At 44.9% G+C, this 22,124-nt stretch overlaps 1 protein-coding gene across 5 annotated transcripts in view; it reads right to left on the minus strand.

The window, feature by feature from the left end:
* Positions 1-2,437: 2,437 nt before the first annotated feature.
* The window catches only part of Ep400 (E1A binding protein p400), a 106,773-nt gene continuing 87,086 nt past the window's right edge, over positions 2,438-22,124 (minus strand). For all 5 annotated transcript variants that reach the window (XM_026783801.1, XM_026783788.1, XM_026783791.1 and 2 more), the window contains 18 exons: positions 19,511-19,669; positions 19,234-19,317; positions 18,692-18,826; positions 18,395-18,439; positions 18,155-18,308; positions 17,499-17,740; positions 17,185-17,358; positions 14,590-14,726; positions 14,412-14,468; positions 11,770-11,848; positions 11,331-11,657; positions 9,373-9,418; positions 9,188-9,297; positions 7,676-7,883; positions 7,331-7,563; positions 5,471-5,692; positions 3,148-3,343; positions 2,438-2,679 (listed from right to left, as the gene is read on the minus strand). In XM_026783801.1, the coding sequence (XP_026639602.1) occupies positions 2,453-2,679; positions 3,148-3,343; positions 5,471-5,692; positions 7,331-7,563; positions 7,676-7,883; positions 9,188-9,297; positions 9,373-9,418; positions 11,331-11,657; positions 11,770-11,848; positions 14,412-14,468; positions 14,590-14,726; positions 17,185-17,358; positions 17,499-17,740; positions 18,155-18,308; positions 18,395-18,439; positions 18,692-18,826; positions 19,234-19,317; positions 19,511-19,669 (2,835 nt within the window). In that variant the 3' untranslated portion in view covers positions 2,438-2,452. The remainder of the gene's footprint in view (positions 2,680-3,147; positions 3,344-5,470; positions 5,693-7,330; positions 7,564-7,675; positions 7,884-9,187; positions 9,298-9,372; positions 9,419-11,330; positions 11,658-11,769; positions 11,849-14,411; positions 14,469-14,589; positions 14,727-17,184; positions 17,359-17,498; positions 17,741-18,154; positions 18,309-18,394; positions 18,440-18,691; positions 18,827-19,233; positions 19,318-19,510; positions 19,670-22,124) is intronic.

The following is a 22,124-nucleotide window of genomic DNA, read 5'->3' on the forward strand; positions in this document are numbered from 1 at the left end:
GAGCTAGCCAATAAGAGGCTGGAACTAATGGGCCAGGCAGTGTTTAAAAGAATACAGTTTCTGTGTAATTATTTCAGATAAAGCTAGCCGTGCAGCGGCTGGGTGCCAGGAACGTACGTAGTCCGCCGCCCTTATTTCAACAAGACTGTTTGCAAACAGCAGAACTGCAGCACTGGCTCAGTGACTGAGACCTCATACGGAAGACCTAGTTTTCATTCCCCCGCCTACATAGCCACTCATATCTGCTAGCTGCTTGGGAGGCCAAGACAGGAAGCTCACAAGTTCATGGTCTACCTGGGCTACAAAAGGAGTTCAAAACTGTCTGGCAACTTAGCAAAACTTTCTAAATTAATTTTTTTTTACAAGGCTGGAGATGTGGCTCAGCAGCAGAGCATACTTATATAAGGTTTTGGGATTAATACCCAATACCACAATAAATACATCTAACATAATTTATAAGGCCCTTTAGGTATACATAACAGAAGATGTATTCTCCTGGTGGCTTGGAAGCTAAGATCATAGACTACCAACTCTTTTACTACTGAATCCATGCAGTTCTAACAGTGGTTGGACTCCAAAATCGGCAAAACAGTCCTAAAGGACAGAGCAGAAGAACATGCCTGCCAGAGACCCAAGTGGCACAATTATTAAACAGGGCATGATGGAACACACAGGAGGAATCCACAGGATAGAGTGGAGGTAGGATGGACATTTTTTAATAAGCAGCCTTGAAAATAAAATAACAGAGCCGGGCGGTGGTGGCGCACGCCTTTAATCCCAGCACTCGGGAGGCAGAGGCAGGCGGATCTCTGTGAGTTCGAGACCAGCCTGGTCTACAAGAGCTAGTTCCAGGACAGGCTCCAAAACCACAGAGAAACCCTGTCTCGAAAAAACCAAAAAAAAGAAAAGAAAATAACAGGCATTCACATACACAGATTTCATCAAGGCCCTCTTTGGATTAAATAGCTAAGTGAGAAAGCAAAATCATGAAGCCACAACCTCTGGGTGGATTTCTTTTTGTTTCATGTGTGTGTATGCCTGTGCATATTAAGTGCAGGTACTATAGAGGCAAGAAAGAAGGGACTGGGTCTCCTAAGCTGGAGTTACACAGAGACAGCATTTCTTTTAGCTTTGGAGACTTTTCTGGTCCACAGCCTTTCCAACTCTGTAGATCAGGCTGGCCTCAAACTCCCAGAGATCCAGCTGTCCCTGCCTCCCCAGTGCTGAGATTACAGGCATGCACCGCCCGGCTCCAGGACAGACTTTAGTCAGAGACTGGATACTCTAGTAGCTCGTCTAAAGACACCATTGAGTGAGAAGAAACACACAAATGTCACCAGAGCAACTTATATCTAGACTGAAAACTAGCCTGGCAGACAACTTGACAGGTCTATCAGAGGAGACTTCAAAGTCAAGAAACCAGGAAAAGATGAAATCTCATCAATTACCCAAAACACAAGCTAATAAAGTAACCAAGTTTCTCCTGTTCCCACCCACCAGACAGGGAGCTCTGGAATCCAGGTGGACCTGCACAAACAAACCCACAGCCAGGCAATGACACTGAATATCTGTGACAAGAGTGGCCAGAACTACTTAGGGACCATCTGTGCGCATGCACACACAATTAGTCAGTCAGTCTCTGTCTCTCTCACACACACCATCTGTGTACATGTACACACAATCAGTCTCTCATACACACAAACACTAACACATGAACACACAAAAGAAGTTGGTATAGCAACAGCATAAGTCTGAGACCTCACTCATGAGACTCCCCTATGTTCTGAAAGGCTCCATGCCTACTAACCAGAAAGGGCCCTGCAGAAAAGGTCAAGCACTGGTTAGCCACACTGGCTGGGTGCTGGTACTTTTCCACAGGCCCTACCATCTGCACTGAGTTGCACACAGCAGCATGCTTACCTGGATTTGCGTCTGCACCTGCTGAGTCCCAGCCAGTTTCTGGGCCTGGGAGATGGGGGGGGCAAAAAACGGGGTTTAAAGGCCGGCCGGGCAACAAAAGGGAACTTCCGCCGGGGGCCCCGAACAAGGAACCGGTGGGGGGGTAACCGAAAAAAAAGAAACAAAAGAACAAAACCAAGGGAAACCAGGTTCCCTATTTAAACCCTCAACAGATGCCAAGAGCCTTCACCATTTGGCCTCTTCACAGCACCTTTTAGACAACAAGGTCAAGACCATCCCAAGATACTGACATTGCCCTACCTTTCTTCCATAGGGGTGGTACCACCAGTAACCACACTAAGTACAGAAGGCAGTGTTTCTTGCCCTGAACTCACAGTCCCCGTGAATTCCACATGAAGAGCCATTCCTGCTTTTTTAATCTTTTCTAGTCCCTTCCAGTCTGGTAAATCCATACCTGGCATCCAGCTGGATTCTACCCACCCTATCATCATCCCTTACATCTCAGAAAGAAAAACAAGGGACACTGACCATACTAGCAACCCCACCCTTGTAAGGCGTCTAGCCCGTTTACTTTGGACCCTCCTCCCCAGCAAAAACCTGCACTCAAATAAATCTTCACACAAAGAACCCATACCTTCTGCTGGACGGCAGCCTGGCCCTGGGCAACTTGTGGCTGGATGGCCTTCTGCTGCTGGACTGCTTGCTGCTTGAGCTTCAGCAATTGTTGGACATGTACAGGTTGGGCCACGACAGTCTGCCCTATAAGAATACCTAGTCAGTTAGGTCCTGGCAAGGGTTCCCTGTTTATCCAGGTTCTGTTCAGAAAAGAATAAATCCTAGAATTGTACTAAGGCAAATTAAACAGTGTGGTGTTTTGTTTGTTATTTTTTCTTTTGAGGCAGTTTCTCTGTGTGACCCTAACTGTCTTTGAACTCAGATCTGCCTAACTCTGCCTCCCACGTGCTGGGATTAAAGGTGTGCACCACCACTGCCAGTTTCTATTTCATAAATGACAAACAAGAGAAATGTCAGAATGTTAATGGTTAAACTAAGAGCCAAAACTTGGGACTTGGAAACCTAAGAGAATTTACACTAAGCCCTAGAACTAAATGTGTAAAGCAGGTGTTAAGACAGAGCAAGGCAGTGACCATCTCCAACAGAAAAGGCTCCCTGTGTACCGCATGGCCACCTGGGAAAGGCATACAGCAAGAAGCTGCAGGAAGGTACCTGCTGTTTTTTGTGGCTGTCCAATTGCCACGCTGATCCCTGCAACGTTCATAGGCAGGGTCGTGACCCCCGGCGAGGAGACCACAGCTGCTGGGACAGATACCACTGGAGGCTTGGCCAAGGCCACCTGAGCAGGCTGGGGTGTCTGAGTTTGCATCTGCCCTTGTGCCTGCAGCTGAGAAGTAGGGACCCGGGTCTAAACAGTGAAAATAACAGGAGAATCCAGAGAAATTCAGACATTGTGTGTCCTTTTCTTTCCTACTTTTTAAAAAATATTTTCTTGACCAGAGGCCAAGAGAATTACAAAGATAGAGGAAAGGGGGCAGTGACACTAAAGGAAAATCTCCCAGGACTTTTGCTTGTCACTAACAGACACATGCAGATAGAATCTGTACAAGACTTTTGCGCTTGTCTGCCCCACTGCCATGTTCTGGTGTTCTTAAGATTCCAAACACTCATTTCTGCTCCTCATTCTGTGCCACTTACTCTCCCCCACATCACTCTTTCACCACACCCTTCTCTCCAAGATCACTGCCATAACCGCCTATCTGAAAACACAATCAAGGCAACCCAATTCTACAATTTTCCACAGGCATTCTTCTCCCTAAATTACAATTTACAAAAGGCAAATGAAAATGAGTCAATTACCAAACACACATAAAAATAAAAAGAAACCTAGAAAGGAAAAGCTACCCACAGTCTTAATGTGCCCACAGACATGGGATTGAAACTGACATTCAGCCTGCTAAGCATCTGTTCTATCAGTGCAAAGATGCAACAGTAGAATGAGTCACCCGGTTCTGTTGCCTCTTCCCTTGACAGCTGGCACTCTCCAAGTTGCCTGAAGAAAGGTTAACCTTGATTGTCAACCTGACTGGATTTAGAACTGCCCAGGAGACAACTCTCTGGGAAAGTATGTAAGGAGGCTGTAGAGCAGAGGGGAAGACCCACCTCAGTGTGAACTGGGAGCCTAGACTGTACAGGCAAAAGGAGCAGCAAAGTCTGACAAGCATTGGCATTTGCCTCTGCTTCCTGAGTGTAGAGGCAATGTCACCTGTCTCCTCTTTTTCACACTGCCACAACTTCCCGCCATGATAAACAAAAGTAACGAATCCAGTTGCTAACCCACCTTTTAGGTCCATTTAGTGAACATTTAGTCATTTGATCTCGTTACCACTGACAAAAGCTTTGTAAACAGCCCCACTATTTCTGGAGGAGACGAGTACTATTGTATTAACTAGCATGTAAGGTTTGTGGCCTAATTACAATCTACTCTGCAACAGCCCATTAAGCTCCTATCTACTAGCTGTTAACACTCTTCTGACTCAGTTTGTAAACACAGTCACAACAGGCTTGCATTTTTTGTTTTGTTTTTTTAAATAAGTTACCCTCAGATTCCCTCTTTGGTGGAGGGGGCCTCTCACTAAGACCTATACACAGAGCGGAGCTCAAGTACCTGGGACCCCAGTCCTACAGTTGCCAAGTAAAGGATCTGAGCAGGTAATTAGCCCATGTGCAACAGCTCCTTCACTTGTTAAAGATAGCTCATAATACAAAACACCAGGAAACTGGTACAGAGCTCCTAGGGAAGCACGGGTGGGCAAGCCTCCAACAGGCACTCATCAGTGGCTGTTGTGACACAGAAGATCCACAGCACATTGACCACAGTGTGTTCATATCCTCAGACATCACTATCTTGCTATGTTCCTTCCTTCAAACCCTCAAAGGCTCTCCCTGCTGCCAAGCAGTCACTATTTAGCTGGCCATGGAACCTGGGGTGCCTGCAACATCAGCTGTTCTGTGTTCTAGCCATACTGAGATTGCCCCTACCCTTCCTCTGCAAAGAGGACAGTCAGTAAGCTGTGCCTACCCCTCACTATTCACCTTCTGTTATCCCCAACCATTCAGTCCCTAACAGGCCTGGTGACACTCTGCTGGTTCTGTAAGTAGTGCTAGCACAACTTGCCAAAAGCCCAGTATCTAATCATCCTCTGTAAGGACCAAATCTTCTGCTTCAAATCTAAGTCTGCCACAAGACCTAACATGATCCTGAGCAAGCAACAGAAGCCTGGCTAAAATGCAGGTGTCTGCTGAGACGGTTCAGCAGGTTAAGGTGCTTGTTGTACAAGCCTAGAAATCGGAGTTTAATCTCTGTAACTCATGTAACAATGGAAGAAGACTACCAACTCTACAAAGTTGTTCAACCTCACCACACATGCTATGGCATGTGCACTCCTGGCCACAATTTAAAAAACAAACCCAAAAAACTTTCAGTAAATGCAAAGATGGTATTTGGACAATAAATATATAAACTGGAACTTACAAGCCGGGCCACCTGGAGGTTGGCCACAGTGGTGCCCGTGAGCAAAGCTCCAGGCCGTGGGGCTGTGACTGTGGTAAGCTGAGGACTCTGTTGCTGCTGTGGGGGCTGTGGTGTCTGCACTTGCACTTGTGCCGGCTGCTGTGGGGGACCTTGCTGGGCCTGCGGTGGTGGGGGCTGTGGTGGCAGCTGCATCTTCTGTTTCTGCATCTTGATGATATGTTCCTGAAACCCAAATAAGGTATGTTCTCTGCATGCACCAACCATAAGCCCCCCTTATGGTTACATGTACAGAATGTAAACCATCCCCAAAACCAACTGTGTACTGAATGAAAATGAGCACGTCACCGGGCGGTGGTGGTGCACACCTTTAATCCCAGCAATCGGGAGGCAGAGGCAGAGGCAGGCGGATCTCTGTGAGTTCGAGACCAGCCTGGTCTACAAGAGCTAGTTCCGGGACAGGCTCCAAAAGCTACAGAGAAACCCTGTCTCAAAAAACAAACAAAAAAAGAAAAAAAATCAGCACTTCACGGAAGTGGGTACAGCAACTCTGACTAAGGTCACAACAAGGTTTTCCAAGTTCTTATTTCTCATGAGTCAGTTTAAATAAAGAATAATGACTTTGTAACCACACTCCATCAATAGTAATAATTTGGCAATAAACCTTATGAAGATAACAAGATAATGAGCTGGGCATGATTACTCAAATTTACAATTAATAACACAATCAAAGTAAAGAGGAAAGGACCAGGTGTTCAAGGCCAACATCAGTTACGTGATATTACCTGACTCAAAAACAGAAGTTATTAAGACACTAGTTCAAAAGACAAAAACAAAAAAGACACCTACCCCCTTCCCACAAATGTATGAGCTGTTCATAACTATCAGATCTCTCTGGATATATCAGAAATGACAATGGATTTGAAACTGAATTAGGAGAATGTGGGTTAAAAAAAAACAAAGGAACAAGAGGGTGAGCAGGACTCCTGCAGCTGGGCTGGGTGAGAAATGCTGACTGGAGCAATCTCAATGCTATCAGACAATTTTCCCCTGCTGGCCTTAGAGTAGTGAGAACAATTACTCTGGTTTACTGGAAGAAAAGGTGCTGTATAATTCAGCAGCCACATCCTAAGGGGGCTTTGGAGCCCTAAAACATAATCTCTGAATGAGGAACTGAATGTCATAATTTGTGGCATTTCAAATGATTTAAGGTATGTGTAGTAGCCACAGACAGCTAGGTAGTTTTCATCTGACAAAAGACACACGGGACCACCGACTCATCTCTGGGTCCTTCCCAAGCCTCTCAGAGGTGGCCTCCCCTCAGCTCTAGTGATCAAGCCTCTGATCAGCAGCTCACAATGGCAGACCCAGCAATCAGTCTACTCACATTGCATCTGTTTTTCTGGTTCCTTTTAATGCTGCATTTGTTGCAAGGACATAACAATTCCCTTCTAAAGTAAATACACTAGCACCAAAGACAGCAAAACAACAGACTGGCAAAACGAGGAACATCAATTTTCAAACAAGCAGCGAAGAAAAGCATACTTTGACCTAGCTGCTCCAGAAGAGGAGCACTGAGGGATCATCTTCACACTACCCTCCCAGAAAGGTGCAGACAAGCTTTTTAGTTCTCTGGAAAATGAGCTGTGGTAATACAATGCTTGGAGATGTACCTGCTGGCAGGAAGCTAAGGTTTCCTAATGCTTCTTAGAAGAATGAGTCACACTTACTAGATGAAAAATTGTGTTAAATACAAAAAAGCAGGTTCTCTACCTAACGACAATGATAGATTTTTGTAAAACAGGCTCTGAACTGCAGACAAGTCAGATATGCCTGTGATGTTATGGTGAAGGATATGCTCACCGGTGCCAGCTTGCCCACAGCTTTGATCTGTGCAGGAGACTGGGCCTGGCCCTGGAGCTGTGGAACTTGAACCTGGGAGGTCTGCTGCTGCTGCTGTTGTTGTTGTTGCTGCTGCTGCTGCTGCTGCTGTTGCTGCTGCTGCTGTTGTTGCTGCTGCTGCTGCTGTTGCTGCCTAAGAAGCTGGAAGTGGGCAGCAGGAGTGATGGTTTTTCCAGGTAACTGAACTCCTGTGGCTATAAAGAGGTTGACTTGTTAGACCATGGCATCCTCAGCAGTCCTGGATAATACCTGCAAGCTGAAGCTCTAATAGCAGATACTAGCTCAGGGAAACACCAAGTCTCTCACCTTGGGACACTTGGGTCACTAAAGACCGGGTTGGGGTCTGCACTGGAGTCAGGTTGGTAGTGACCACAGCTGAGGCTGTCACGGAAGTGACTGCCCGAACACCCTGAGTTGTTGTCATGGACACCAGGTCAGTGGTGGCAGTAGCTGGGGAACCAACTGCTCGTTGCTGGGTATGGACCACTTGAGCAGAAGCAGAACCTCCGGATGTCTAGAAAGGTAACACAGGAATGTTATCATAGGACTTGGGGTAACTGCCAAGCCAAGGAAATTCAGCTAGGCATGGTGGTACATTCCTTTAATCCTGGCACTCGGGAGGCAGGGGAGGGAAGGAAGAAAAAAGAAAAGAAAAAAAGAAAAGAAAAGAGACAAGAGTGAATCATACAACAAGTTTAACGGCTTAGTATGGCTCCTCAACTGTTCTGGAGCTATCTGGTGAGGCCAGTCCATTCCAATCCCTCCTAGCTTCCCTTGGCATGTTCAACAAACCCACTGGTTACAGACAAGTATGTATATCTATGTAGTTCTGTACCCTCTCCAACTCAATCCATTTGTGTGTCCTACCTACAGTTTATCAGAGAAACCACATCTTCGTAGAAAAGATATTCTCTAAACCCCAGCATAAGAGCTTTGAAATATCACTTCTTATAAAGGAGACAGGCTGCCTCTGGGTATCAGAATATGAATTCTAATACAATGTGTTTTATTCTGACTATGAGCTATGAAAGGAAAGCAGGGTGCTGACATTAGAAACCTGATTGCCGGGCAGTGTTGGTGCACACCTTTAATCCAGCACTTGGGAGGCAGAGGCAGGCAGAGCTCTGTGAGTTCAAGGCCAGCCTGGTCTACAAGAGCTAGTTCCAGGACAGGCTCCAAACCCACAGAGAAACCTTGTCTCGAAAAACCACACACACGAAAGGAAGGAAGGAAGGAAGGAAGGAAGGAAGGAAGGAAGGAAGGAAGGAAGGAAGGAAGGAAGGAAGGAAGGAAGGAAGCTTCTGATCACATTTTCTGTGTTATGCCACAGAGGGTGTTTCCTTTCCTCCTAGGGGATCATCTTCCCCAAGCCAACCTCTACCTTTATGCTTGTGATGGCTCTCTCTCCTGCCCAGCTGCCTTCACTCCAGGCAGCCAGCTTGCTTGCTCCCTTTACATGGCACTGTGCTCCACACTCCAGCACAGCACTCTACCAAGGTAACCACCTCATCTCTGCTTCCCACTAGTACACTGAGGCACAGTTAAGGGGCACCCAGGTCAAAGGACTGGCTGCTGTTTCTTCATATACCACCTCTCCCTCTCTGAAAACTTGTCCTATGAGGAAAATTACTCTTCCCTAATAATACAAAAGAGGACAGTTTCTTAACACCTGAGGATTCCCTAACTGATCAGCTACTTCTTTTATAAAATTCAAACTAGACCAGTTATTTTTTTTTCATCTGTGGAACATTAAAAAAGCAAATAATCTTCCCAAAATACAAGTCATAGTAAAAGCTCTCTGAACATGGAACAACTCACAGTCAAAGTTCCAGGAGCCACAGGTGATACCAAACGCTTATTAATGGACTGGAAGGTAGCAGCGGGAACACCCGCTATTGTGTTCACAATCACGTTTCCACTCACAGTGCCTAAAGAGGAGGATGTAGGTGAGGCCGGAGGAGAAACACTGAGCTCCATTTTCAAGCCCTCTGCACCCTCCTCACCTGTTGGGATGCTTGTTCCAGTAACTGATGTCTTAATGGTTCCTGCCTATTGAAAATAGAAATTCAGGTTAACTTCAGGTCATTAGCTTCAGGTCAGGCCTTATGCTGCACAAACTCTCCAAAAGCTATTACCATCAGTCAATGCAAATTCCTGAGCTTCAGACTCTAGCCTGGTCCTCCGCACCTGGGTTATTACAAGGTTGCCTTCCTCTTCCCATGCTGCCCCTCACCCCATGCACTACCTCCAGACTGTGCCCACCACCACCACATTAACTACATGCAAGACTCTGTGCTGGCTGCTTCCATCCTTCTCATGAATGCCTTCCTGTCATTCAGGCTTCAACTTTCAAATGCCACCTCTTCAGCAAGAATCTTCTTGCCGGGCTGGAGAGATGGCTCAGTGGTTAAGAGCACTGCCTGCTCTTCCAAAGGTCCTGAGTTCAATTCCCAGCAACCACTTGATGGTTCACAACCACCTGAAATGAGATCTGGTGCCCTCTTCTGCCCTACAGGCATGCAGACCACTGTATACTTAATAAATTAATTAAATAAATAACTTTTAAAAATCCATTTAAAAAAAAAAAAGAATCTTCTTGCCAGCTAACCACTGTCCAGGCTCTTCCTGTGGTCATTACTCTATTCTACATAGGAACGTAAACTTCAGTGGACAGGAGATACTGCTTATCAGTCTTCCTGTCAATGTTCCCACACTATACAGGCTTAGTAAATGTATCATCTCAGTGAAGAAAGAATGATCCCCAACCACATTAAAAACAAAAACAAAAACAAAAAAAAAAAAAAAAAAACCCACCACAGTTCAATGTAATGATTCAGAGTCTGAGAAGATCTTGGTAAGGTGCTTGCTTTGCACGTATTAAAATCTAAGTTTGAAAGCCACAGAGAAACCCTGTCTCAAAAAACCAAAATAAATAAATAAATAAATAAATAAATAAATAAATAAATAAAATAAAATAAAATAAAATCTAAGTTTGATTCCTAGCACCCATATAAAAACCCAGAAGTAGTGTGTATGCTTATAATCCTTGTACTGGTAAAGTGTACACAAGGATCTCTGTGGTCCAACAGACAGCCTACTTACCCAACTCTGCAAGCCCTGGGTGAAGGAGCATCTCAAAAAATAAAGTGACGGCTCCTGAGAAAACCACCCAGACCAGCACTCATGTGCACTTGCACATATCACACAAACACTTTTACACCTGGCTGATAGCCTCAAGTGTTATCCATTAGCACAGAGTCTGTTCTCTTCAATGTGGTTTCAATGTCTGTGTAATAAGCATCACAGAAAATGAACTGAAGTATAGATGTCAACGAGTATGTCCTTCAGGGTCATAACTCTGAATTTCCTTTGGATATTTGTGTACTTATGGCCTGAAAACATGAGTGGGCACAGGTGGGGCATCTTTTTTGCTACACTTGCAATGTATGAAGGGAGCAAGCTCATCGGTGTTATTCTACAGAATCCAGCATTTTATTTTTGAGTCACAGTTTTACTGCTCAGGCTGGACTTATACTCAAGATCTTCCTGGTTTTTGTTTGTTTGTTTGTTTTTTTGTTTTTTTTTTCAGGACAGGGTTTCTCTGTGGCTTTGGAGCCTGTCCTGTAACTAGCTCTGTAGACCAGGCTGGTCTCGAACTCACAGAGATCCACCTGCCTCTGCCTCCCGAGTGCTGGGATTAAAGGCGTGCGCCACCACCACCCAGCAAGATCTTCCTGTTTTGATCCCCCTTAAGCTTGGATTAAAAGTATATGCAACTACACCCAACTTTAGAACCCAGGTTCTCCTTAGTACCAAAGAGTGGCTTTACCCTCCCAACCCAGTGAGGCTCGTTCATGAGCCTTGGAGGATGGCACAGTCAATAAAAACACAGGCTCCCCCAGGGAGCACCGCGTGTTCTCGAAGGGGGTGGTCTAGAGACTGTGGGCTTAGAGGCTCTCACCAGTACAGCAGCACTTCCCACAGTTGTCATTGTTGGTTGCCCCTTTGACTGTGCCTGCACAGGCTGGGGCTGGGCCTGGACCTGGGGCTGGGACTGGACAGCAGGCTGTCCTGCTGGTGGCTGGCTGCCTGTTGCCTGTGGCTGTGGCAGTGGTGGTGGTGGCTGCTGTGGAGGTGGTGGGGGTTGCTGCTGTTGCTGCTGCTGCTGCTGCTGCTGCTGCTGCTGCTGCTGCTGCTGTTGCTGTTGCTGCTGCTGCTGCTGCTGTTGCTGCGGAGGGGGTGGCTGCGTCACAGGTGGCTGCTGTGCCTTCTGCTGATCAGCCAAAGCCTAGATGGGTCAGACAGAAAGAGAAGCTGCTAAAGGAGCTGGACCCAGCCCGGGGTGACAGCATGTCACAACAGCAAGTTTCTGAGAGGACCCAAAGTCCAGGGCACCATACCTTTTTCTCTTTTGCAATTCGCTCTGCACGGAGAGATGCAACTTGAATAGGAGGCAGTGGTTTGTCATAGTTGATTCCACTGAAAGGTATAAAGTTCTCTTATCTACAGCTTAGGTTACATATATCAGCCATGATCAAAAATATTACTTGGAAAATTCTAGAAACAATTCATTAGTATTTTGTCCTTTGTTTTTTAAACAGATTTATTTTTTTTTAACTATGTGTAGGTATCTGAGCTTATGCACATGAATACAGGTGTCTATGGAGGCCAGAAGATTCCAGGGAGCTGAAGTAACAGGTGGTTGTGAACCATCTGACATGGGTGCTAGAAACCAAACTCTTAGCTGCTGAGTCCTATCTCTAGTCTCACAAGTCACTGGTTTGAAACTACATATTGTCCTCAATAGTTTGATGAAAACAGGCACTGTCCCATTCATTCCAGCTCAGGACGGAATGAGCTGTGTTTTTGGTCCAGGGTGTCCATACTGAACACACTACTATACACTACTCATTCTGTCATACTCTCAGCTACCAGACTGACAATATTTCACGCTTGTGTTAAAAACAAACAGCCAGGCGTGGTGGCACACGCCTTTAATCCCAGCACTAGGAGGCAGAGGCAGGAAGGTATCTCTGAGTTTGAGGCAGCTTGGTCTACAAAAAAGTTCCAGGACAGTTAGGGCTGTTACAAAGAGAAACCCTATTCTGAAAAAGAAAGCAAAAACAAACAACAAACAAAAAAACCCAAACGAAACCTGACTTGACTTAATAATACAAAAAAAAGTATAATGTTGGGAATGTGTAGATACCAAGAAGAAGTCAAGTAATGCTTAAGTGAAAAGTTTTTACTACAGAAACAAAACAATACACAGAGGTAGTGGCTTCTCCTCAGTCTGGAGGTTGAGGCCTGAGGCCAGAGGATTACCACAAAGTTCAAGGCCAGCCTATGTTAAGGCTTCCTTCTCAAAAAGGAAGCAAATACAAACAAAACCACCAGGATACACGACATTCAGTGCTTTCTGTGATCTCTGTGAGTTCGAGACCAGCCTGGTCTACAGAGCTAGTTCCAGGACAGGCTCCAAAGCCACAGAGAAACCCTGTCTCGAAAAACCAAAAAAAAAAAAAAAAAAAAAAAAAAAAAAAAAAAAGAATTTACTATCAGGCAGCACTTCATGAACTCTCTGGGTCTGCTCAGAAATACCTCCACAAGTCTTCCACTGCTTACCAGAGAACCTAGAGCCTGTCCAAAGCTACACCACAACCCTGGACAAACACTACCCCACCTCTTACCCCCCACTAAATCCTTTTACTAGCACTCCAGAGCAGAAGCTAGGTCATCACCCAGTTAAATTACATGATAGGCCAGAGTGACCTCATTAATGCCCATATCTAGCCCTTCAGTACAGTCTGTTTTTACCTATATTGGTCTGGTGGCTCTGATTCTCTTGTCCTCAAGCTTCCTCTCCAGGCCCAGCTCACATCCCATCTTCCCAGGGAGGTGACTAAATGCCCCCTACACTGGCACCTGAAATTACTCTTCCCAAGCCCCAAAGAGCCTCCTTTATGTCCTGTACACAGCCATATGTGAAAAGCCTTTCCTCCCTCTTTCATGCTACATAGACCTCTGGAAGGCATGCCAGCACCCTTCATATGCACTGTGTGCCATGGCAGCCTTTGACCTACTAACATACACTAGCTTGATCAACCAACTCATCACACTCCACCCAATCTGTTGCAGAGGTACATATATAACATGAGTAATACAGGGCACCTCTGAAGGTAATCCCTACGGCAAAAACCCAAAGAACAAAAAACAGCAAAGCAGGGCTGGGCTTCAACATAATGGCCCAGCCCCAGGAGATGGGAAACCATGAGGTGAAAAACCCATGTCACATGGTGCACTGCTAAAGGAAGCATTGCAGTGCTATTGGGCTCTCAGCAAATGTGTCATGAGTTGACTATTTGGCAAGGACCACTCCCATAGCTATGTGACAAGGAGACACACAGCATTTAACAAAAAAGCAAGGGCTGAAGAGGAAGCAACCAGTGTGCACATGGGCAGTGATGCAAACAGAGAGGCAGCTGTTTCACCAGACCATATTTCCTCTCTAAGAGTTCATCCAGAGAACAAACAAACAAACAACCACTGCCAGTATCCAGGCCAGAGCTCAGCACCAAAGAGAATGGTCACTTTCTCCCATCTTCCCATTTTACAATCCACCCACTAATTAATTTATTTTTCATTTATTGAATAACCAAGTACACTCACCTCTAAACTAAATAACCTTTTATGGTACAACCAACAAGAGTTGTACCTGCAGGGCAGAAGAGCCTGAGGAAGAAAGTTCTTTGCAATCATTTTCTTAGCAAACATATTTGCTATCCCAGAGAACAAAGCCTCTGCCAAAAAGCAAAAGGAGATGATGGCTCCTTACAAATGCAGAACATGACTCTCATGTATCTTGGCTGGCTGGCTGGCTGGCAGAGGCTACCGCACACACACTCAAAGGCAAAAGACCTCAACATTTCTCAAGTACAGAGCATGTTCCACCATCATAGCCAAAGCTTAGATCATACTGCCTCACACTACTGTTCTAAACTCATTTTCGAATGTAAAAACTGTGTCCGCTCCATAGAAGTACCTTTCTGCCAGCACAGAGGCATGCTTAGGGTTTTTCTGAAAGGGATTCATTCCAAGCCTGCAATAAAAACAAGGGAATGGTTACCAACAGGAAGACAACATAGTCAAGAAAAAGTCTTGAGCACTAGCTTCTCAGCTGCTGCAATCCCAGTAAGAGGATGAAAGCCCAGGGAACACACAGAGGCTTGATGGGGGGGCTTCTCTTGCCAGCTGTCATTTTCATCAGGTCGAAGTGGCTTGTGTACAGCTGGGTGTGAGTGGCATTCTCATCCTGGGCATAAATCTGGCTTGTGCGGAGTGGACGGTTGTTCTTACTCTGAAACAAAATTGATAGGAGCTCAAGTTTAGACCATCAGCCTGACACACAACTACTCTGGAAACAACATTTTCTGAACTAGAAGCCTGTGGCTAAGATCCAGTGGCTGCACCCAAGCCCCATTCCCTTTCTTTCTTTTTGGGATAACATAATAAGACAACAGTTGCAACTCGGAAATGCCATCATTTGCTGGTAGCTGGCAATACTCCCCAATTCTTAGAACTTTGCTCAGTTGAGCCTCCCTTTCACTGAGGAAAGAAAGGTTGCACAAAATACTCAGGGTCACACTCTGGAGTTAACACACAGCAGGTAACAGGGTGTTGAGTCTAATACCCTGGACAAATGAGGCAGTGGTAATTCAATAGATACCTTCTACCCATACTGGACAGTGAGGGTAGCAGAGATGTCTAAAACTGTATTCCTTGGGGCTGTGACATCATTTTTACCTAGTGATCCTTTCTGCTTAGAAATGCCATAGACAATTCAACAGTTGTCTACTTATTACCAAGACATCTTAACCCCCTCAGATACAGAAAGTCCAGAGATAGTCGTGCAAGGTCAGAGGTCAGGGACAAGAGTTCACAACCCCAACTAGCCCAGGACTCTCTCTGTCCCTCAGTATCTCTAAACCCTGACCAACCCTATTATTACAGTCAGTAATGTATACCCAGTATAGTTATGATATAGTTAGGCAAATACACACATGTACACATCTGTTGCTGGAGGAATGCCTTAAGTTCAGAAGAGAATGCCAAGGAAAGTCAGAACTAAAAAATGAACGTGCACGGTTACATGGAACTGCTTCTTCAACATTCTCCTATATAAAAACAACAACAACAACAACAACAACAACACTAAGCAAAGGGAGAAGGGAGAGTAAGAGCTAGTGAGTCACACCCACCACCAGAGTGAAGGCAAGACAAGGCCAAAGGCAGGAACGACACGTGTTCAACAACAAGCCCTGGATGGTTCTAGCTATGAACAACAGCTCCAGGGCTAAGGACAGTGTGCTTATTGGCATCTAGCCACCATGTCACAGGCCTCAACAGGGTGTGAACAACAGGGAGGCTCTGATGTCCCTGAGGGGCTCAGTGAGTCACTTGTGTGGTTCCTTCAGATGAAGAAGCAAAGCCTCTATGTATAGGAATAAAAGGCACTTGAAAAAACCCTAAGTGCTGTATTTCTGTTACTACAGTCTGGGCTCAATCTGAATCTCACTGTGTTCCTGTTCACAGGCACTTACAGAAAGCTTTCCATCTCATTCAGAACACCTCCTCGTACCTTATAAATATTTTGTGCCTTTTTCTTTGGATTAGCTTCACAAATCAGCTATAAGAGAAGAAAATATTTTAGCTTTATTTTTTTCAATATTAAGGTAATGGCTGCTATAATTATTAAATGCTTCCAGAACATAAAGAGTGAATGTGAGACTTCAGGAAGTTTTATGGTGCAGGTACCACAGAATGGTATCATGAGGAAGGCTTGCTTTTTTTATGGGGAAAAAAAAAAGCAAACAAATGCTTTGTTCTGAAATGAGTGTTTTAGAAATGATAAGAGATGGTTCAAAGAGTGGTCACAGAAGTGAAGTGAGTGTGGCGATCTCACCCTGAGGGCACTGTGGCTCTTAACACCAAAGACATTTCACAAACTGTACCAAAATAAGAACTAGATGCCTATCTTGCCAACATCGCTGTTGCTCCTATGCTAATGAGCATACTGATGTGTTCAGAAAGGCAGTGTTCTCTGCACACCTGCCTTGGCATTGGGGCTGAACATTTGTAAACGCTGGTGTGACATGGCCTGGGGATACTGTACAGAAAAACTAGCTGTCAAGTGCCGAGAGAGAGAGAGAGAGAGAGAGAGAGAGAGAGAGAGAGAGAGAGAGAGCGCTGTGTAAAGAGAGCCAAATGGAGAAATAGAAACAGATAAACGCAAAGCAGATGAGGAAAAGCCAAGAAGAGGCCTACATGTCCCTGAGCAGCAGTACCAACTCATTTGGGTTGAGGATGCAAACCATAGCTGGCTTCTTAAATCAAAAACACAATGGTTTGTCTATACTATAAATACTTTCAATGCTCAAAGTTAACCTACAAACAGAGACATGAAAAGCAGCACAGAAAGCATGAGCAGACTCTTCTTTAAGTTAGATGGTAACGAGTCAAAGAAGAGTTCTTCCCTTACTCATCTGAAACCTGAATGGCACAGTTTTCTATACTGCAGCAACAGCAAAGGGTGGCATCTGGTTCATATGCTAACACCAAACATGATCAAGGGTAAGGTGATTGACTCTCTACTAATGTCCATTACGTGCCAGGTACTGTGTAGATGTAGGCCTCACTGATCAAGAAGGCTGACTTCACCAGTCTACAGAGACAACTACATTACCCAGCAATACACAGCAAGACCTGGCCACTGAAGAGGCCAATTCTTCCCAGGAAGACCAAGGGTACAAGCTCACCTTCCCTTCCTCTCTGGGAATAATGACATTCTCATAACGATTCCGGCACTGCTTGGAAGACCGGTAGATTCGGCTGCAGGAGTTGACAACATCACTGACAAGGTCCCAGTTAGGAGTGTGAGCAGGTGACACAATCGTGAGGTTCAAGGGCAGCTCAAGTAACTGCTTTACAGCCTGGAGGACAAGGTTTCAGAGCAAATAGGTCAACGTACATTCAAATGCCAAAGACACACCGCAAAGCACTATGAATCACCAATGTGGGGGAGCAAACAAACCATGGGAATGCTCAACCCAAGGACAACATAGCTATTTACCTGTAGCAGGGCCCAGTCTTCACCAATGAGCCAGTCGGGACTGTCTTGGGCAGGTTCCCCTGAGGACTTGACATAGGTAGGCAGAGGCTTGGCAAAAGGTGCCTGCTGTTTTAATAGCAGGTTCTTCTTTTGCTCCTTGCCTTCACGTCGGATTTTCAACATGCCTGGTGTCGCCCGGTCAAACAAGGATCGTGGCGGGACAACTGCCTCACCATGCCGCTGCTTCTTCTTCCTCCCTGCAGCTAAATGGGGCAGAGTTCAGTAAAACAGGACACTGAGAGATTTTCTCACCAGGGGAGTGAAAAAAAGGGAAGAAGGTACACAAGAGGCATGTAGACTGATGGGCTAATGGAAACAACTGCTAACGTAAAATCACTTTCTCGAGTTTACTATTTGTCTGTTTTGGGGTTTCAAAACAGTCTCACTATTTATTTAGCACAGGCTGGCCATCAACATTTATGATCCTTCTGCCTCAGCATCCCACATGCTGGGAATGCAGGTATATGCTATGGTACTTAGGCTCCTAGTGGTTTTGTAGTACTAACTACTGTAACCATCAAGGCTCCTTCCCTGAAATGGGAAGAGCCGGAAACATGGTACAAAAGACAATGGCTGGGTCACTTCTCCCATTCCAGCAGAGAGAGAGAGTTACATACCTGAAGGATCTGTTTTGTGTCTCTTGCGCTCCTTTCTCACATAAACAGGAGGCAGCTTAGCTTCTGGGATGGGTGTGGTCTCATACATGAGACACATAACCGAGTCAATGTAGATGTCATTGTCATCCTGAGGAGGTGTGGGTGGTGTCCAGAGCTGCACAGAGAAAGCAGGTTCTGTAAATTACCAAGCTATGGGAAGGCTGGCCTTTGCTCAGGCATTCAGGGAGAGGGGTCATGTACCGGCATGACTTCTGTCTGTCCATCAGCATCTTCATAGACATACTCCTATGGAACATAAACAAGTTCAAAATATAACAAAGGCTTTATACCTCATGCTACATGCCACAAATCACATATTTTCATCAATATTCAAGCATGACTGTGAATTTAAAAACTGTGTTTTAAAAGAGTATGAAAAAAACCTGTGTTTTATTTAAATCCTGAAAATACCATTCACTGAGGATTAAGTCATTGTCAGTTAAGACCTCAAAGTGTCAGAAAGCAGTCAGGTGAGAATGGACCTGAGTGCTAGTTTACCATGCTGTAGGCGTCTTCCCGAGTGTAGGTGAGAAGCTCTGCCTCCTCCTGCTCAAGCTGCAACTGGGCCTCCCTTTCCTGCAGGGCCCTAGCATTGCGGAATTCCCAGTCCCTCACTGATGCCATCACCAAATCCTGCTAAGAAAAAGCACAGGGGAAAAGAACTTTCAAGATCAGAGGAGGCAGGTTGCTTCTGCCTAGTACTCAACTCCCCCAGCCACTGTACACACACGGTAGAGTCCTATCTCCCCAAAGGGATGTCTCAGTTCTTACTGATGTACGTGTTCTACCTCTCCACATGTAACCCTGTATCAACTCCAAGCTACTTCAAGTCAAATGCAATGACGTCAAAGTGCAAAGCAAGTACTCCAGCTGCCTGAACAGGGCTTGGGAGATCTCAGTCTCAGTAAGGCCTGCACTGCCAGGATTTGGCTTCATCCCTTAAATTTCATGGAGTGGAGTCACAGTCACTGCAAATCAAATTCAGCACTGAAATTTTTTACTTTTAATATGTTAAACTGACCAAAACTTGATTCTCTTACCTCATTGCTTCTCTCTTTTTCTTGTTCAATGGTCATATGGAACAATTCCAAGTAATTCAATGCATATTTTTCAATTGGTGTAAGCTATTTCAAAGATACATTTTTTTTAAAAACAGAGTTAGTAGCAATTTAATAAAGATCAATAATATTCCTCATAAAATCCTCTCACGGACATTTAATTTAAAAAGTAACTGTTCTTAGTCAAAACAAACAAAACATATTTTACAAAAGGGTTCAAATGCTGAAATTCTTAGCTTAAAAAAAAAAATCCCCAAACCTGTTCCATAAAATCAGCCAGCTCCTCCAGCTGGGATGGCTCTTCATCATATCTAGAGCCGTCTGAGTCTGAGGACACAACTACAGTGCTGGATCCAGGCACGGCTTCCTCTGTGGACCTCTGGGTGTCTTCCTCCAGATACTCAATACTCTTGAGGGCCTAAAGGGAGTGTGCACTGAGACTTGGTGGTGGACTTGGCAAACAAAGGAGTTTGTAAAGTTAAAGTAGATACCTGTACTGTAAGCAACCAGTAAGCCTCCAGAGGCACTTCCCTTCTTTTACAATTTTCATACACATGCTCACACATTCCAGTGATAAGAGATATGAATGGATCTAAAACTTTTAAAATTACTATCAAGATAGGTGGAAAAGCTTCATGGAAAAACAAAACAACTGACATGGGTTACAGACAAAAGAAACAGGGAAAATGAGGCCACCAATAATTACAGACTCTAAGAATGAGAAGGGACCATGTGGTTTTATCTCACACCTAGTATATGGTACTAACCATAGGGACACAGGGAAAACAAGACAGAGACCTATTTAGAGTCCAAATAAGTCCATTAAAAAAAAAACTGTAGCAAAGTTGCTCAAAACACACAGGACAGCTGACTTTATTAGAATAAGAGGCATGTATATTAAAAAGCTGCCACTCCTAAGTACTGGAAGTACATCATGGCTGGGAATGTGAAAAGAGGTGCTCACATGTGAGACAATATAGCTATGCTTTAAAAAAAAACATCATAAACCATGCAACCAGTTCTCACAGTATTTGACAAAACCTGCAGTTTAAAAGATGACCATTGATTTCTTTCTAATCTGTTGCTTTCATTGGTTAATTAATAAAGAAACTGCCTAGGCCCATTTGATAGGCCAACCCTTAGGTGGGTGGAGTAAACAGAACAGAATGCTGGGAGAAAGCTGAGTCAAGAGAGTCGCCATGATTCTCCTACCGGACACAGAGGCAGGTTAAAATCTTCCCTGGTGCCGGGTGATGGTGGCGCACGCCTTTAATCCCAGCACTCGGGAGGCAGAGGCAGGCGGATCTCTGTGAGTTCGAGACCAGTCTGGTATACAGAGCTAGTTCCAGGACAGGCTCCAAAGCCACAGAGAAACCCTGTCTTGGAAAAAAAAAAAAAAAAAAAAAAAAGATCTTCCCTGGTAAGACATCTCGTGGTGTTACAGGGATATTAGAAATGGGTTAGATCGATATGTAAGAGCTAGCCAATAAGAGGCTGGAACTAATGGGCCAGGCAGTGTTTGAAAGAATACAGTTTCCGTGTAATTATTTCGGGTATAAAGCTAGGGGCGGGACACAGCCCCACCGCTCCTACTACAACAGAGTGGCGCCCGACGTGATGGACTAAATCCACTTAAAAACCTGAGAAGGCTTAAAAATAAGGGAGAGAGAGTTTAACACAGATTTTTGCTGTTTGTTGATGGCATGCTGTAGAGAGATTTCCTGATTCGACAACAGCAGCAGAAAAAACGCTGCGACATTTTAAAGCGCAGCTTCTTGGGGCTGTGCCGCCAATGCAAACTCTGGCTTTAAAGCATTTCAATGGCTTTTATGGGACTGGATGTATCTGTTCCCACTTGGGATCGGAAGGAGAGTGTTCTGAGACCGTGCCGATGGCTCAGTGCTCCCCGCCTGCACCTGGGCAGACGGCAGAATCAGGCTTAGGCAGGCAGAAGAGCATGGCGGATTCCTGCCGCCATACAGAGGCATGTTTTCAGACTGCACAGTGCTCTGCGTGTCAGATTTGGCTGTAACTTGGATGAAAAGAATTTCTGTGCTGCACGCTCAGTCTCAGAATTAAAGTGCTGAGTGCCGCTCCTACCTGGCGGCCCCAGAGCTAGCACAAAATGGTATGTCCTCCATTTTGAAATTTTCCTGACTCAGCAGCAGGAAAAAACTAGCTGTTTTAAAATGCTGGCTTTCTGGGCTGTGCCGTCATTGCGATCTCTGTCTGGCTCCTGTGGGAGACAGAGCTTTTGAATGGAGCATTTGGAGTAAAGTGCTACGATTTGTTTCATGGCAACTAGACTCGCTGTGTGCCTAAAAGGAAGTCAATGTATGCTGTGGTTCAGAGGCACAAGCAGCTCCACCACGCTACTGGTGCAATATGCAAGGCCCAGAGGCACGAGCGGCTCCACCATGTTGGACTGGGCGGGGCAAGCAGGCAGTACCTGTTTTTGACCTAGGAATTGTCACAGCTTAAATTCTTAAGCGCTTAAGGATTTAAAGGCGCAAAACAAAGTGCTCCTGAATAGTAAAAAAAAAAAATTACAGATTCACAATAAAACAGATTCAGACACTGTTGGATGAATATACGTAGGCTTGGGAGAGAAAAAAATATATATAAAAAATAAAGTTAATGTCTTTAAAAAAAGGGTAAAGTCTTTAAAGAGACAGAATACAGATAGTTAAGAGATTAAAAAAATAAAGAAAAATAAGCCACGTAAAAATGGAAAATTCACAGAGAGTCTGGATTATATACATTGTGTTTTCTTTAAAATTTTTGACTGTAAAGGAGATAAATACAGAGAGACATTTCATTACATGGGCTGCCAAGCTAAACCAGAATGGATATAAGGGTATTACGATTTCAAA

Source organism: Microtus ochrogaster, chromosome 2 (genome assembly GCF_000317375.1).
Source record: "Microtus ochrogaster isolate Prairie Vole_2 chromosome 2, MicOch1.0, whole genome shotgun sequence".
NCBI classification, from domain to species: domain Eukaryota; kingdom Metazoa; phylum Chordata; class Mammalia; order Rodentia; family Cricetidae; genus Microtus; species Microtus ochrogaster.